Source organism: Oenanthe melanoleuca, chromosome 1A, assembly GCF_029582105.1.
Source record: "Oenanthe melanoleuca isolate GR-GAL-2019-014 chromosome 1A, OMel1.0, whole genome shotgun sequence".
Lineage (NCBI taxonomy): Eukaryota > Metazoa > Chordata > Aves > Passeriformes > Muscicapidae > Oenanthe > Oenanthe melanoleuca.
The window spans coordinates 24,964,563-24,980,455 of NC_079334.1; the positions used below are offsets into that span (position 1 = coordinate 24,964,563).

At 47.0% G+C, this 15,893-nt stretch overlaps 1 protein-coding gene across 1 annotated transcript; it reads right to left on the reverse strand.

Annotated features, from left to right (window-relative positions):
• Positions 1–206: 206 nt before the first annotated feature.
• Positions 207–14,769, reverse strand: EMP1 (epithelial membrane protein 1). Its single transcript, XM_056516442.1, has 5 exons — positions 14,447–14,769; positions 3,516–3,633; positions 2,767–2,869; positions 2,522–2,662; positions 207–1,913 (listed from the first exon to the last, which is right to left on the reverse strand). The coding sequence occupies exons 2-5, from the start codon at positions 3,591–3,593 to the stop codon at positions 1,750–1,752; spliced, it is 486 nt and encodes a 161-aa protein (XP_056372417.1). The 5' UTR covers positions 3,594–3,633; positions 14,447–14,769; the 3' UTR covers positions 207–1,749.
• Positions 14,770–15,893: the final 1,124 nt, after the last annotated feature.

Here is a 15,893-nt window from a genome sequence, read left to right on the forward strand (position 1 = left end):
AGCCTGAAACAGGATCTCTGAGAGTTGTTCTGCTTCCTCTCCTTCAGAACAGGAAATCTCATATACTGGCATGCAAGAAATCATGATAGTCCTGCATTGTCTTAAAGGGGCGAGCTGGGATTCAGTAAGAGCAGCAAATACTTCTGCTAACAAATATACGAAACACTAATCGAAACCGCCCCCCCACCCCAAAAAAAAAATAAACCAACAGTGCAAAACTCTTTATTATAAAGGGAATCAGATTTTATTTTTATACCCACAAAGTTAAAAATATGCATTTCAAAATATTTACAATGACTATATATGAAATAACCTTTGTTAATGAAACGCCAACATACAGTACTAGAATATATCCACCAAATTGATAAAGTCTACATAAGAAGAAAATGTAACAGAAAGAGAGAGAGAGGTAAATAGCATCCATGCACAGTCTCCACTAACATGTTTTTTTTTATTCTCCACCTTATGAATGGAGTCACAGGAAATTTTGACCTCGTCTCTTGCAAATGCCTCTTGTGACTGAGATTCCTCAAACTAACAGAAATGTGTGGGTTGCAGCAGTACCAATGCCTAACTTTCATATGCCAGCCTTTCACATGGGGGCCTTATGCTACAGAGTGGACTCAGAATCTCTCAGCAACCCTGGGAGGTAGCTAGTTTTATGGAAGAATTTGGCAGATGAAAAGCACTGGGATAAGTGTCTGGCCTAAGGCTATACAGCAAGGAGCAAAACTCACAAGCCCTGCTTCATCTCTCCTGATCTGTCACTAGGGAATAAATTTCCTCTACTAACCATTATCTGCTTTTGAGATGAGCTTTGTCACAAGGTGGGGCACTCAATTAATATTATATACCAGGTGACAAGGTGGGAAAAAAGCCCTGCCTACGATAAGGACTTGTCTCAGTAAGGATCTGTGATATAGCAGTGCTGTTATCATGTTCTGGAGTTGAACAGATTATTTTAGTGTAGACACACATCCAGATGGTTCCCTCCCTGCACATGTACTACTGAGAAACTGCATCCTCTGTAATTAAGAATCCCTGTATATCTTTACCCCTGCACTTTCTCTCTCTCTCTCTCTCTGTCTTTCTTTCTCCCTCCATCATCCATGACTGTATATTTGCCATTCCTATTTGTATCTTATTCAATCAGTGGGAATATCAAATAGAAAACAGAACAGCAAAAAAAATTGCTGCCTTATTTTTGCAGATATTTTAATACAAAATTATTCAATTTCTATTATTTTTTATCAATTTAATGTCTTTAATGTTCACTTATGTGCGCATATATATATATATAAAATGTAACAAAAGGCCCATCCCATTTGTCTCAACGGATAAATAAAGGGGTCATAATCCTCACTGCCCAACCCACAAGGCACACTCAAATGTAAGTGAGAAGGGCTCTAGGAAGGGAAAAAGATACAGCCCTTGTTTTTGTGGTGCCCTTTAATCATCACTGCTGAGCTTGAAGCTTTGTGAAGTTTTGGCACAACTTTGCAGAAAAGGAGAAGAGCTGTCTGGGTCACTTGCAGATTTCTAGCCCCAGAAGTGCTAGATCAGTAGGAGTTGTTTCTCCCTCTCTTTGGTGAAGGAGTTTCTGAGGATTCTAGCTTTGTTAATGATTTTTCTGTGGTGGCAGTGGTGATGATGGCAGCTGTTTTTGTCTATTGGCCCAACAGTTCTCTCAGCAGAGTAATTCTTCCCCACTCCCAGTAGCCAACCCTCTCCCCTGGGCACCCATCAGCCTTATTTTTTTCTAAGAACAAGGTAGAGGATGCCGATAATGAAACTGAAGCAAAAGCAGATCCAGGCCAGTATGAAGCAGTAGCCATGGTGAGGGTTTGTGGAGTACGCCACCGCGCTTGTGAACCGAGCTGTGTAAATGGAGACTGCGATCAGAATGCACATCCCTGTGGGAAGGAAGAGGGAAAACAGAGTTGGAAAACACACAGGAACCAGCATTGCTGCAAGAGTTCTGAAGTACTGCTGTCCCCTGAGATTGTAATGCATGTCCTGTGCCGTATGAGAGAGGAGCTGCTGCCCATTAGGCTTATTTGTGGAGCATTTCTTTTGCAGCTGTGATGACATAAGACACTTGGGGCTTGTTTAGTGGGTGCCATGAGGAATAAACCTTTGTTAGAAGGAAATCAGTAATAAGATATGACGACAGTTTGGCGCTACATGTTGAATCCCATGTGCAGTATCTGTCTAACTGTTTATTCCTCTGCTCCCTCAAAACACTTGAATCCTTTTTGTTGTCTTTCACAGGTATTTTGCAAAACCCACTAGGATTTCCTAATGAAAACCTGGAAATACTTTCATGATATACAGCAAAATAAAAAAATCCCAACCCAACAATTTCCAGTTCCCTGGTGCTTTGTTTTGTAAAAACATCGGGTCACTGGAAACATTTATCTGGCTGACAACCCCCCCTGGTGACCATACGTGGCTCCTTGTGTTCACGGAGGCAGTGGGGATGCAGGCAGAGCCATGGCAGGGTGTGCAGGTGCATACTCACAGCAAACCAGCATGACGGCTCCGGTCATGTAGAAACGTTTGCCTTTTTCCAGGGTGAACAGCTGGATAATGAACATCACGAGCGCCACAACGGAGAAAATGATCGAGAGGATCATAAAGGCTTGCACGGCTTTGAGGGAAGCTGTTGGAACACAGAGAATAGATGGGAGAAGGTCAGGACCCAGCCTTGGCAGTGCTCGTCAATGTCCTGTGATTCACCACGATGAAAATGCGGATGTAACTTACCCTCATCTTTACTGCTAACTGGCAGCTGACTGCAGGTGTTGTTGCACAGCAGCCAGAGTCCTGTTGAAATCGTTCCAAAGTTGGAAGAACCCACCATCCAAACCTGAAACAGGACAGAACGGTTGCGTCAAGGGGCAGGAAAGCTTCTTCTGTCAGACTAACCCTAAAGTGAGCACGAGCAGCCCAAGTGCCCGAAAATGATGGCAATGACCATCCGGACAGGTGGGATACAGCACTGCCTTCCAGCGCCTGGAGCCGTTTGGTCTGAGCTAAACACCAGTCAAGTCTGTTCCAACCATCGTGGAGAAATCTCCCAGGTCATCCTGACCCTATTCCTATGTGGGGTGGTGGGGGTTCACGGCTGGCCAGGAGGGTGTGAGGGACCCCAAAATCCGCTCCGCCGGGGGGCGGGGAGCGCCGGCAGTGCACAGATATTCCCGGCGCCCCTTGGGTGGGATGGCGCTGTGGGAACAGCCCCGGCAGGGCTGGCACTGCTGACCGCCCCACTGCCTGATGAAGGGCATCGAGGTGCTGCTGCTCTGGGGTCCGGGAGGTGACGGACACAGGCTGCCTCTGTACCACCTGTACCAGCCCAGCTGCCTTCCCGCTCCCCGAGCGCACCCATCACTGTTTCACTGTGAGCGGAATGTTCCTCACCCCCGCCTGAGCACCCACCCCTGGTCTGGATCTGAGGCTGGCTGCTGCTGCAGGAGGTGACAGCCACCTCCCATCCTGGGCAGTCTACTTACGTTGGAAATGGTGGAGACAAAGAGCATGATGACAGTGGCGATGTGAACCACAAAGATACCAGCCAGTAGCACCAACATCTTGGGTCTCTTCCAGGTGGTGTCACCAACACAGAGAGCTCTGAGGGAGAACAAGAACAGAGGGAGGACATGAAGGGAAGGGCTGAGTCAAAGAACAGCATTACCATATGATTTCTTTACATGCAAAAGCCCATGCTGGCCTTAGGTTCACTCTAAATGTGGAATCCCAAAAAAAAAGTCACTAAAAACTTTGTCAAATCTGCTCAAGAGGTTAAATAAAGCCTAAAGATTAAGGAACCAATATGGGAGGAGCTGTAAATAACTTGGCGGCATTTTAAAAATAGCCTGAATATATACACAGGTTGCTTAAATTGATGTGTTCTAATGTAAAGTAAAAACGCCATAATCCAGGCCTACATTCTTGCAAGAGTTTTTGCCCACAAAATTCACAGAGGTCAGGAAAGATTTTTCTCTTCCTGTTCTCCTCTGGTGTCTCAGCCTCTTCCAGCTGGTCTGGGTCACAGACAGGTGGTATGGAACTGAGGACTGTGGGCTCCTTGGTGCCTCAGCTGTTGAATAGTTGAGGAGAGCCAGAGGAGAGGCCTCTGCTCAGTAGACCACTCCTTTAAGTGAAGAGGGGAGTAACCAGATAAGAAATACCATGAGGTTTTCTGGAGCTGGAGAAGATGCCCAGGTTACCAATGAAAACTGCCTATTTCTCTTTTAAAACCTGAGGCATGCAGGTCACTTTATGAATGCAATAAGATTCTTTTGTAATGCAGATTTCTCTTTGGTTTCTTTTCGGAATTTTTGCCTCTGTACCCTGCAAACTTCTACTTCTTTTTTAAAGATTTCCTGTCATTGATGAACATGGGACTGGAAAGAGAGGGGAATGTGCTTTAGAAAGCTTGCATGACATGGTTTGTCAAGACTGATGACTTCTTACCCGAAAACGTGAAATACAAGGAACAAATCTAAGCTGTGAGAATGAGTGCAGACAATTCACACAAATCAATATATTTCAGGCAGAAGCATTTACTGAGTCTACTCTGTGGCCAGTAAACTTCCTAGAAAGTTTGACAGGGCTGTGTTGCTCTTTCCCTCAATAGTGCTGGTACTGAAGAGCAGTATCAAGCATGTGATTAATGTCAGCTGTCAAATTATTTTGGTCCAGGTGACTCAGGTAAGGTCTGAATGCTGTCACCATTTGTACAGGGTGTGGTAACACTGTCATGAAACAACACACTTATACTTTATGATGTCTTTCACACAAACTGTGACAAAAGGCTTTGTGAAGTCCCATTCATGTGTCTTTTTTACTTGATGACTCCACCTACTCCACTACTGTCTTTCCTCTCATTGTGGACATGAGTGGGAGTGTATTCCTGTAAAGTGCTGCAGCTGCTCCTGGCACTGCTTTGTATACATTTTCCCAAACCACAGTGGGTAGGCAGGCTTCTCCATCAGTGGCACTTTGACCAGTTCAGCATTAGCTGCTGATCAGGAAGAATTCCTTGAGTTTAGGATCTCAAGGAACCAGTTTAGGCCACTGCTCCCACCCAAGCAAAGATACTCTTTAGTAAAACAGATAAGGTTTGGTGACTAGTCCCATCTCCCCAGAAAATCTTATCTACTGTGAGGTTTCCTTCACCTGGAGAACTCTCTGGAGATGTTAAGCCCTGACTTGCTGAATGTGGGCCAGGCTTACTTGTCTGCTTTGTGGTGTCCTAGCAAAATCATGCTCTAGAGCTTGATTTGGCTGGATGGCCTGGTCACTGTGACCTCTCCTGTCTGTACTGACAGTCACTTATGATTTCAGCACTTCTAAAATCCAGATTCTCAACTGTTTATGCAGGCTACCACATGAACATACTTGACCTAAGAGTTAAACCCCTTTGCATTGATTGTAAAAGGAATGAAGGTTTCAAAATGCTGGATGGCAACTGATACCATATCACCACTGCAGCTCAAACTGAGAAACTACTGCTGTTGCCATGACTAAGTGACATATCTGCAGCAAAATCTTCCTGTCCCTTTGCTGTCCCTTTGACTACTTCTCTTTTTTTTTTTTTTTTTGGTTACCTTGCTCTTGACACTATAGGGTACTGGCAATCATAAACCAAACCCTGACAAATTTGCCTGCTCTGAAATTTGCCTTTACTGAACAGTGGCTAAACTTTCTTAGATGGATGTATTTTTCCATGGCCTCTTTAAAATCTCACTCAGTGCTTTTTTTTTTTTTTTTCTTATTATTTTTTAGAACCTTCAAACAAAGCTTCCTACTTGAAAGATTAAAAACTTACTTTCATGACATCCTAAGGACTAGAACAGGCTTTTTAAATGCACCTTTTGTTTGCATTCAGAAATGAAAATGAGGGATAAATGTTACTTTACAGTGTAAAAAACCCTCAAAATCATGACCCTATGCCCATGACTTTGACCAATATTCTAAGAAAAAACTGAAATCCTTTATTCCTTTTGCTTTTTCTGCCTGTTCTAGCACTGCAGGAGAGCAGTGTTAGTTCAGGTGCTTGCAGTGCACCTACTTCCTGAGAACGTCAGCACCTCTCCCTGAATACACACGCTATCAAATGCAAACTCCCCCAGGGGATATGTGCTCACAGCTTAGTTTTGATTCTTTGTGAGTTAAAGCACAAGCCTCCCTCTGTATTCATTTGCTTTCCCCGTTCTTCATCTCTCTCTGCCTGTTAAATAAAACACGAGAGAACAATCCCAGAGGAGCCGTGGGTGAAGGAACAGCACTGAAATAGATTCACTTCTGTCTCTGATGCTGTGGCGTGGACTTTTCCTCCCATTAGACACAGAAACTGGCAGAGCATCGGGGACTGACAGGATATCGTTTCCATTTGTTAAATGTGAGACATCTTTCTCCACTACAGGGTGGGGTCACATTGCTGGAGCAATAGGACAAAATTGCATGCAAATGCCTTTTCTTCCATTCTCCTACCTAAACTGCAGCTGCATTTGGAGTTCCTCAGGCTCTTCTTGGGCTATGAGTCAGTCTTAGCCTTCCTAGAGCTGCCAGTTTTTTCCACTGACTCACCCCAAAGCTCTCAAACCCCACAGTAATTTAACCCTGAAAGATTACGTGCTCAGGACACTCAGTTTTAGGACTCCTTCTCAAGAACCAGTCAAGCAAACAATTTGTGAGCCTTCCCCAAGCATCTTTCAGAGGAGAGACCCCAACTAAGCCAAGAAAAAAGGACTGAGACATAACAGTAGGACTACTGAGGTGGGGCAGGCTGGTGGGGAAGTGGTCATGCACCTGCTGAACAGCCCATGTGAGTCAAGAGAAGATACTGTGCTGACAACAGTGGACAGACTTTCCTTTTCATGGGGTGATGGATGAAGAGAAATAACAAGCCACACCAACGGCAATCACGAGTAAGAATCACCATAGAAGCCTTCAGTACAAAAAACCCTGCAGAAAAGCATGACAGACTCCTTGCTGTGTAGCGACTTTCTCTGACCGTGCAGGAGTACACACACTGGGGAACAACACACAGCTCTGCTGCACCCCAGCTCAAGTTCAAGCAGGCTGGTACTATCTGTTAAAAACTAAGACGAAGACTTCTCATGCAGGCAGATTGCTGCCACCCATATCCCCCCTCTGCCTACTTAAGTGTTTTGGATCCTTCTGTCTGAGGGCAATATGGAGAAGTGAGTCCTCGCCCCTGGTTTGCTTCCTAGAAAAGGATTAGGATGGAATGTGAAGTGGCACTTGGAGATATGATAAAGGCCAATGGTATAATTTCTTAAATACAGGGAGGGAGTACTCAAGAGGGAAGCCAGATTAGGAAGAGGTCCTTTGCTTCTGACAGAGTACATTGCAGTGAAAAGACTAGAGGGTGAGTGTACAGATTTTTCTGCAGAACAATGGGGTTGTTTCGGGTGAAAAATCAGGGCACTCTCAACTAAATTTGAAGTATTTCAGATCTCAAGTATTCCTTAATGGATATAGTTCATCTGACTTCCATTTCCATCTTCATCTCTGAACTGAGGTCCCTGCTTGGGACTGCCTCTCCCAAGCTGAGTTGGTGAGGTGCAGTGTGAGAGATGCTGGCTGAGGTGAGAGCCCAGCCAATATTCTGTAGCTCCCCAGAGTGTCCAGGGAGCAGAAGACATCTGAATCACACTGTCTGCGCACACTGGTGACCTCTGACTCCTTTCAAAGTGAGTTTTTCACCTGAAGACCCTTTAGTTTGATACATTAGATTTCTCAACAATGGAAGATGGCCTTTTGGAGAAAAAAACAAATGCTTTTGGTTCAAATGTCTACAAAAATCTCCATAGATTGAAAACAACTAACAAAAATGAAATTCTGCCTTTCCCAGCTGCCACGACAGAATATAAGGAAGGCAGCAGTAAGTCAAACCAGTGGTCTGACTGTCCCAGTCTCTGATGGGGACAACAGGTGGTCCAATATTTAGAGAAAGCATGGGAACTTGGCCACTGTCTGAGGGGCACAGAGTCACAGCAGGAATACTGGTGGTTCAAATCAGGGCCAAGGCCACTTGGAAAGGAAGGAGAAAACGAGAGTAATGGACAGGAAGTAAAAACTTTTTGATATTGTTTGAGGTTGCCACAAGCTTCCACCTCTGTTACCAGCACACAATCCTCAGTGCAAAGCTAAGCACAGAGCAATGCTGCCATGTGCTACCAGTAAGGGAAACCTCAGTGTGGGATAAAACCTTCTGCAGAATTTGTACATCTGCCTTTTGACTGAGCTGAGGCCATCACTGCATCTTGGACCTACTACAACTGCACACCTTGTCCTTGTGTGGGCTATGAGCATCAGTCCTCATTGTGCCCAGGGGCATTTGGCAGGATGCAAAGAGGTGAATATCTCTCTGATATTTTGGTGCCATGATGACTTTGGACATGTTACATTGTTACTGGAACGCTCATGACAACTTTAAGCAACAGGGAAGAATCCTTTTGCTTTCACCCTTTGCTCTGTCTCTTGCTTCAGATCCTGATGAATCCAGAGTCCTTGCTGACTCCAGACTTTTACTAACTACTGTATGTCAGCACTGCTGTTGACAGCCTGGTTTTGACAGACCAGCCTGACTCAATTTACAAGTCAGATGCTTTTTATAGACATGGGGATGAGTAGGCTAGTGCCTCTGGGAAGAGATTTCACATGTGTGGGAGAAGGGCTGGGTGTGGGCACATGGAGACCTTTGGAGCCTCTGGTTTATGCCCGTGAGATTTCACGTACATATGGGCAGTGGCTATGATGACCACATGGGGCAGAGCAAGGTTGTAAAACCAGCAGATTGATGCCAACTAAAAGGAAAGTGTAGACCTGAGGGACTACAGCCTGAAAATAAATCAATGGAAGATTTTGTCTGGTTCTTGTGAAGCATTTCCTGGCAGAATGGACTCCAAGAGATCAGTGGAATTGCCTTCCCAAGGGAGTGGTGAAACACCAGCATGTGAAAAATTTCTTATGGGATCTGACAAATTCCTCAAGAATTTACCCTTGGTGATGAACCTCCACTCATTGAGAGATGCAGAGGGGAGTCACAAAAGATGACACATGAGGGTTTTCCAGCTCTCATGCTCATGATTCATATGAGAGTGGGGAAAATATCACAATTCCTAGGGCAGACAGTGAGAAATTGGCATTTTCTCCAGAAGAACCACCCTTGAGTGCTCAGCCATGTGACAACATCAAATGAAACTCCAATGCTCGCCTGGTAGTCGGAAAGGGAAGAGACAGCTGCCTGAGCCTGGCAGGCAGCCAGCAGCTGCTGCTGCAGGAAAACACTGTGATTCCTCACTGGGCTGGGACTGATGGGCTGGGAAGGGACCCCAGAGCGAAGGGAGGCACAGAGGTGTCTCTCCACACCTGCAGAGGGGCCATGCAGAGCACTCACCCCTCAGAGCGCTGGTGCTCCCTGGGTGGGTAAATCACACACCAGAGTTGCTGGCAGGAGTTCTAGCAAGATCCTGAGATATGTGAGAAGCATTTGTGGGAGGGCTGACAGTCTGGGCGCTGCGGTGTTGTGTGTAGGGGTGTGCATCTGCAGCTCTGTGTGCTCCCTCTGTGGAATGGCAGTGCCGTCTGTGGGCTCCCTGTGAACTCTACGTGTGTGCACGGCTTCTTCATGGGTGCACGGATCTACCTGTGCCACACAGGCAGCTGGAGAGACTGTCTGACAGCTGTGACAGGAAAGCTCAGCTTACAGAGTGGTATGAGCAAAAGAACACACATCAATTCTGGTGGGACCTCCTGCTCTTCCTCTTTGCAACAGCCCTGACATAGAGGTTGAAGAAACTAAAAGCCCACATCAGCCATACCTTTGGCTGCATCCTTGGGTTAAAAAGTCCTGTGATTTACATAGACAGTTTTGTCTAGAAATTCCTTTTTGTCTTTTCCAAAGGAGTGTAACTCTAAAAAAGAAGTTGTATCTTACAGTGTGTCTGTCTCTCAAAACTGCAAAACCCCTGAACAAGCCAGTACAGTCTATGAGACACTGAGGTCAGTGTGACTCAGGCATGTAAAGAGTCTGAGCTTTTGGGTCAGGTTGCTTTCAGGGTGCCTCTGCTCCTGCAAACCAGCTTGGAAAAGACTGTGCAGGATTGAAATGCAAAATTGTGTGAAAGCTCCTTCTTTCAACCAAAGTGCACAAGTGATGAACTGGGGGGAGCACGTGTATGAAGCAGACACAGGAAGGATGCTGTGGACCGGCCTGGAGCTGGTCAGTGCTCTGAGCTGGGTGGGACAAAGGTGATCATGGTGTAAAATACCTCACCTGGCTTTCAGAGGGCTCCCTGCACCTGTGATCAGTAGGGTATAAGCTGGTTCTTGTTGCTTGTGCTTTGGAGACACCAAGAGCTCCCCTGCTGGGGGTCACCACGCTGGCCCAGCTGCAGCCACTGGTAGCCAGCTAGCAGGCAGGCTGGCTCAGCTGCCTAAGCTGTCACAGCCAGTGATGTGCCCAGCTCTCCTCCAGCAGTGCTCCACATTCCTGTGCTGGTCTTCAGCAATCCCTTCACCAGCCCACTCCAGGCTCTGAGCATTTTGTAGCTCTCCCCTGTTGCTCCCATTGCTATCACTATCCTTCCCAGAGGCTTGCTGGAGCCAACACAGGGAAGATATCTCTCTGGAATGAGAAGAATGTGGACAATGGACCCAGTCGTGGCAGTTGCTTTCACAACTCCTCTCCTTCAGCAGACTCTGCCCTGCGAGGGCAAAAGGACAACAAAGGTCCTCACCCTGGATTTCCTCAAATACAAACATATTGCCAGGTGGCCCCACAGCACAATTCAGCATGAGTCACTGCTCACCTGTGTCAGCCACTCCAGTGCTGAGAGTTCAGTGCATTTCCTGCAGGACTAGGGAATGACCTAGCCTAGATCTGTCCCTGGGCTCTCATCATGGGTGTCTCCCCATGCCTCTGTTACAGACTGGTTTTCACAGGGTAAAGGGGATAGATCTTAATTACTGATCTTGGCAAACTTGTCACTCCCTCGGGCAACGTGGGTTCTGGAGCTGAGTTGTCCTAACCTGTCCCTCCCTTCTATGACAAGGCATGGGCTATATTTGGTCTTAACAAGAGAGCACCTTCCATACACTCTCTGCCCTCCTGAAAACAGTTGAGGAGGAGTAGGGTGCTGAAGCTGCAAATTTGGCCAGAGTTTCCTTTGTTCATGGTCAAGCTGTTCTAGCTAAGCAGGTACTTTCCAAAACTCCCCCAGCAGGGTTTGAAGAAATCACACTCCAGATGGCAGCCCCAATGTGTGGCTTTGCTGCTCTCCCTGCTGTGTAATGGCAGAAAGCAGCTTAAGAGGCCCTCCAGATTTCCCTCTGGGCAGTTTATACAGGAACTGCTGCTACACCCTGTGTCATGCTGTGGGATGACTGGGTGTGGACTGGCCCTGACAGAAGATCAATACAGGCATAACTGAGATGTGCTTCAGCACATTTGTTCACTGCCACTATTGCAGCACTGTGGCTATGAGTAGGTTTTCAATCCTGGCAGAGCCATGGAGAAGAGCCTCCTTTTCTGTGAATGCTGCTTTGCCTCAGCAGAAAAGACCAATGAAGTATTAAGCATCCATCTTCAGATGTGAAGATTGGAAATCCCCTCCCTTGCCCTCCCTTTTTTAGAGGAGTAAAATAGCAGCTTCAGGCCTCTTATTCTCCCTGCCTTGAAGGAAGGGTAAATAAATCTTATATTTTAGTTTTATCTTATTTTTTGTTGGAAAACAGAAGGAAGGAAAAAAATTAGGAAGGCCATGCCTTGCAACCTGCCTTATGTTGTGCTGGGTGATAGTACTGTCACTTACCTATTGAAAGGTACAGGCACAGGAACCTGTTGAGATCAAAGGGGTCTAGTAGTGCTATTTCTTGCTTTACAGAGCACTTGAGCATCTGAGGGCAAATTCCAGCCCAGGCATCAGGTGTCTTCCTCCTTTGCCATCCATGCAGCACTCAGCAAAGGGAGCACTAAGTGAACTGGGGGGTGAGCAAGGGGAAACATGCCAAGGGAGGGGTGTCCAGCAGCCAGCTGGGCATTTTGGGGCCCATTTTGGGGCAGGGCTATGGAAGCAGGCTCCCTCCCACTTTTGCTTGCTCTGAGGAACCAGAAGCAGGCACAGGCTGAGTGCCATGTGGGAGCCCTGTGGCTTGGGAGGGTGACGAATCTGTGCATTAGATTGCAGCAAATCTCCTCAATCTCTTTATAAGCAAGGCCCTGAGGTGGGTTTTTACCAAAAACATGCTGGCTATTATCAGCAAATCTCCCAGAACTGTTTCAAAATACAACCTCTGCTCCACCCCAGACCACCACACAGTAATTCCTGCGTGCACTTGCATCGCTCCCACACTGCAAAACTGAACGACCACTGGCCAAGCCAGAAGGGCTGGTTTTCCAAGCCCAGGGCTCCGTGTCCTCAGCAGGGTCTCACTGGGGGAGCTCCAGCAGCCCTGCAGCGGAGGCACCCACTCCAAAACCTGGCGCTTGTCCGCAAGATCCCACGTCATTCCTGCATTAATGTGTCCTTGGGTGTGGCTCCACCGCTGTCAGACATCTCCCTGGGCATGGCATGTGCCCAGTGGAGATCCCTGCTGTCACAGGGCAGCCGGCATGAATGGCTCAGAGCGTGTGTCATGTGTTTGCCTGGTTAGTCACAGCTGGGGGAGCCTCCAGAGCCTGCAGACGGGAATTCCTTAGGGGATGTGCAGAGCCTCCCACCAAGGCGCTGCATTTCAGGGGCTGCTCCCAGCCACTACCCTGTAAGGTACCTCAGTTCTGATCCTTTCCCCATGCTAATCCCCAAGGGAGCAAATAGGAATAAGCTGCCTTCAGGCCCTCACTCTCAGTGCTCACAGTCCCCTGGTGCACTGGGTGGAGGCATTCAGCTGGCTCAAACCCCTGTTATCATACAACAGCAGCTCATGGGCTCCAAGCCTTCACACTTCTCCATGCCCACCTCCCTCGAGTGTTTGCTCAGAAAAGAATCCCACTACATCCAGAAATGTCAAGTGGGCGGCTCCTGGGCAAATCTGCTCTCTGAGGTGCCTTGAGGAATTCAAAGCTTCTGAGTGAAAGTTGTTCTGTGGCCACAGCATTTTTTTAAATATCAGTATGATTTAATTGTTAATCATATTAAATGACAACTTCCAAAAATACTTTCTTCCCATTCTGGTTTCTGACTGCCCTGGAAACACTCGCTGCCTCAGTCAGTTTTCCCACCACTCCAACACATTCATTTCTCAGTCAGGAGGCACCACTGCATTACTGTTGTTACAAGCAACAGGGACACTGGGGGCAACAGGGACACTGGGGAGTAAAAAATTCACAAAACCCATCCTTTTCCCAAAAAGTTACAGTCAGCTCAACTTCTAGTTCATTCATACAGTAATTATCCAGTCCCAGCCTGAGCCCCACCCATTCCTGGCTGTATTCGGCTAAATACTGCTCAGTCTCTTTCAAATCCTTGAAACTGTGCAGGGGCGGGCTGAGTTCCTGCAGCAGGAACCAGAGTGGTGCCAACAAACTGGCTTTGCTGCACTCCCTTTCTCAGATCCTCAAAAACAGTTCAGATTTGACCACAGGATGCAAACCATAGCAGACACATGAAACAAGAGAAATGGTGAAGAAGAGGAGGGAAAGAAAGAGGGGGAGGTTGTGTGGAAAAAGGCAGGTGAAGAGGGAAAATTGCCAGTCTCTGCAATCCCACACTTCCCATCAGTGTCTCTATCTCCTTGACACACACCCTACCAGCAGAGCATGGTGCTTCTAGCAATTCCACCCCACTTTGCCTCGCAGTGTCTGTGATGCCAGAGAAGGTGTAACACACATTTCTACCCTTCACGTGGCTTTGCTCAAGAACTGGAGCTCGGCTTCAGCCTCAGGAGCCAGAACCCCTGGAAAAAGAGAGATTGTCTCCATTGCACCCCAGAGTCTGCACCTTTGGGGCCTCTCAGTCTTCACTTGGAATGACTGCTATTGTTTTAAATTAGAGCTTGGCAAACTAATTATGGAGGGGAGAGAGACGAGCAGAAATACTTGAGCGCCAGAAAAACTGAGCCTGCAGCCTCAATTCCAAGCAGGCATTTTCCCACATCTGCCCATGGTGCTACACCAAAAGCACACAGCAGCTCCTGAGTGTGAGCTGGACCAAGCTGGACAGCCTGGCTGCACGTGTCCTGGAGGTGAAAACAGCATTGCTGCTGCCAGCACTGCGAGGGGCACAGTCCAGCCCCCCACCACAGCTGGATTTCACAGCAAAAGGTGAAAAGGAAGGTGTGTGCCACAGCCAGCTCGAGAGCCAAGATGAAGAGAAGTGAAGGAGCAGAGGAGAAAGGTTCTGCTAGGAGAGGGGAGCAGCCCCTGACGGAGGAAAAGCTGGTGAGGGTTTTCGAGACCAGCTCTTACCGTGTGGGCTGGGGCCGGTGCTGCACCTCTGGAAGGAGCTGGGCTGCAGTGCCGATGTCCTGGAGCGCAGAGCTGGAGTGAAGGGGAGTGACCTGCGGGTGGTTTAAGTTTCCTCCGGTGGTGTGGGAGGGTGGTGTCTTTCCACTCTGTTTTAAAGGAGTTACTATGAATCAGACTGCCTTTAAAGAGAAGAAGAAGAAAAAAAAAATAAAATTAATGAGCTACGCCCTGTTTTGTTGGCAGGGTGTCAAGAGTCTCTGGGAGGAAACCAGCGATTCAAAGAAATCTGTGCAGGGCTGCCTCTGACTCAGTGTGCAGCACAGAGACCGCAGCCTGGAAAAAAGGCTGACGCTGATCCAGCTGAGTAAGAGAGGCCCACAACAGCATCTGTTTATAAAACTGAACTTCTGGTTGTCATAAAAAAAAAAAAAAAAAAAAAGTATAGTTACAAATGTGGCAACAGGGCTCCAACAATAAAATCACTCAAACAAACAGTGGGTTGGCAGGGGGGATCCCGAGGCTGGGTGAGTCACCGCATCCCTTCCCGTGCTGCATGGAGAGAAGTCACTGGGCTGAGCTCGGGAATTCACATCAGACCGGTGAGCTTGGCATGGACAAGATTTCTGGGAATATATCAAGGAGTGGAGATGCTCAAAATGCTGCTCTGGCCTGGTGGTGAGTCTGGAGCAATTTGGCCAGATAGTGGTGGTTTGCTTCCACAGAGAGGGCAGGCAGGGGAGAAGAAATAAAGGGGCTTGATATTAACAGTTTTCTGAGGTCAGCATCTCTTGTCATCTTAAAGACTTCTAAAAATAGATCCTTTACATTTGCTGAGAATTGGCTGGTGGAGCTGTGTCTTAGATGCTACAGGCAGATTGAATAGGGATGTGATGGAGATGTGGGTGAAAGGGGAAGAAGTTTGTCAGAAAGCATCCCTGTTAAAATACGATCCATACTGTGGTAGAGTTGCCAGTCTGCTACTGCAGGGAACCAACCCTGCCTTTGTAAGGCCCAGCAAGAGATAAGCAGATACTGACAAAATACCTGTCAAAGGCCTTTTCCACTTTAATGAGGATGACATTGGATTGCCTTTATTTGAAAAACAAAGCTGGTTCTCTTTGAAATCTACACAGATTAAAAGATTTTACTGGTTTTCAGATTATTCCTTCTGTCTGGTGTTATTGATATGTGTCTGGTCTAATTTTAGACTATAGCAACCTGCTTAAAAAAAGAGCTATGGATAAAACAGCAACAAAGATGGCACATATGGTGGGCAAAGACAATCCCGTGGGAATTTTTTCCACTGATGGAAAGTACATATAGTCTTTTATCCTCAAGGATAAAATAAGCCTAACTGTGTTTAGTACCTGTGAATTAGAACATGCTTCTTGTTGATATATATGAATACAATATGCAGGGAAAGGAAAGTTTATTTGCTTACCCTGCT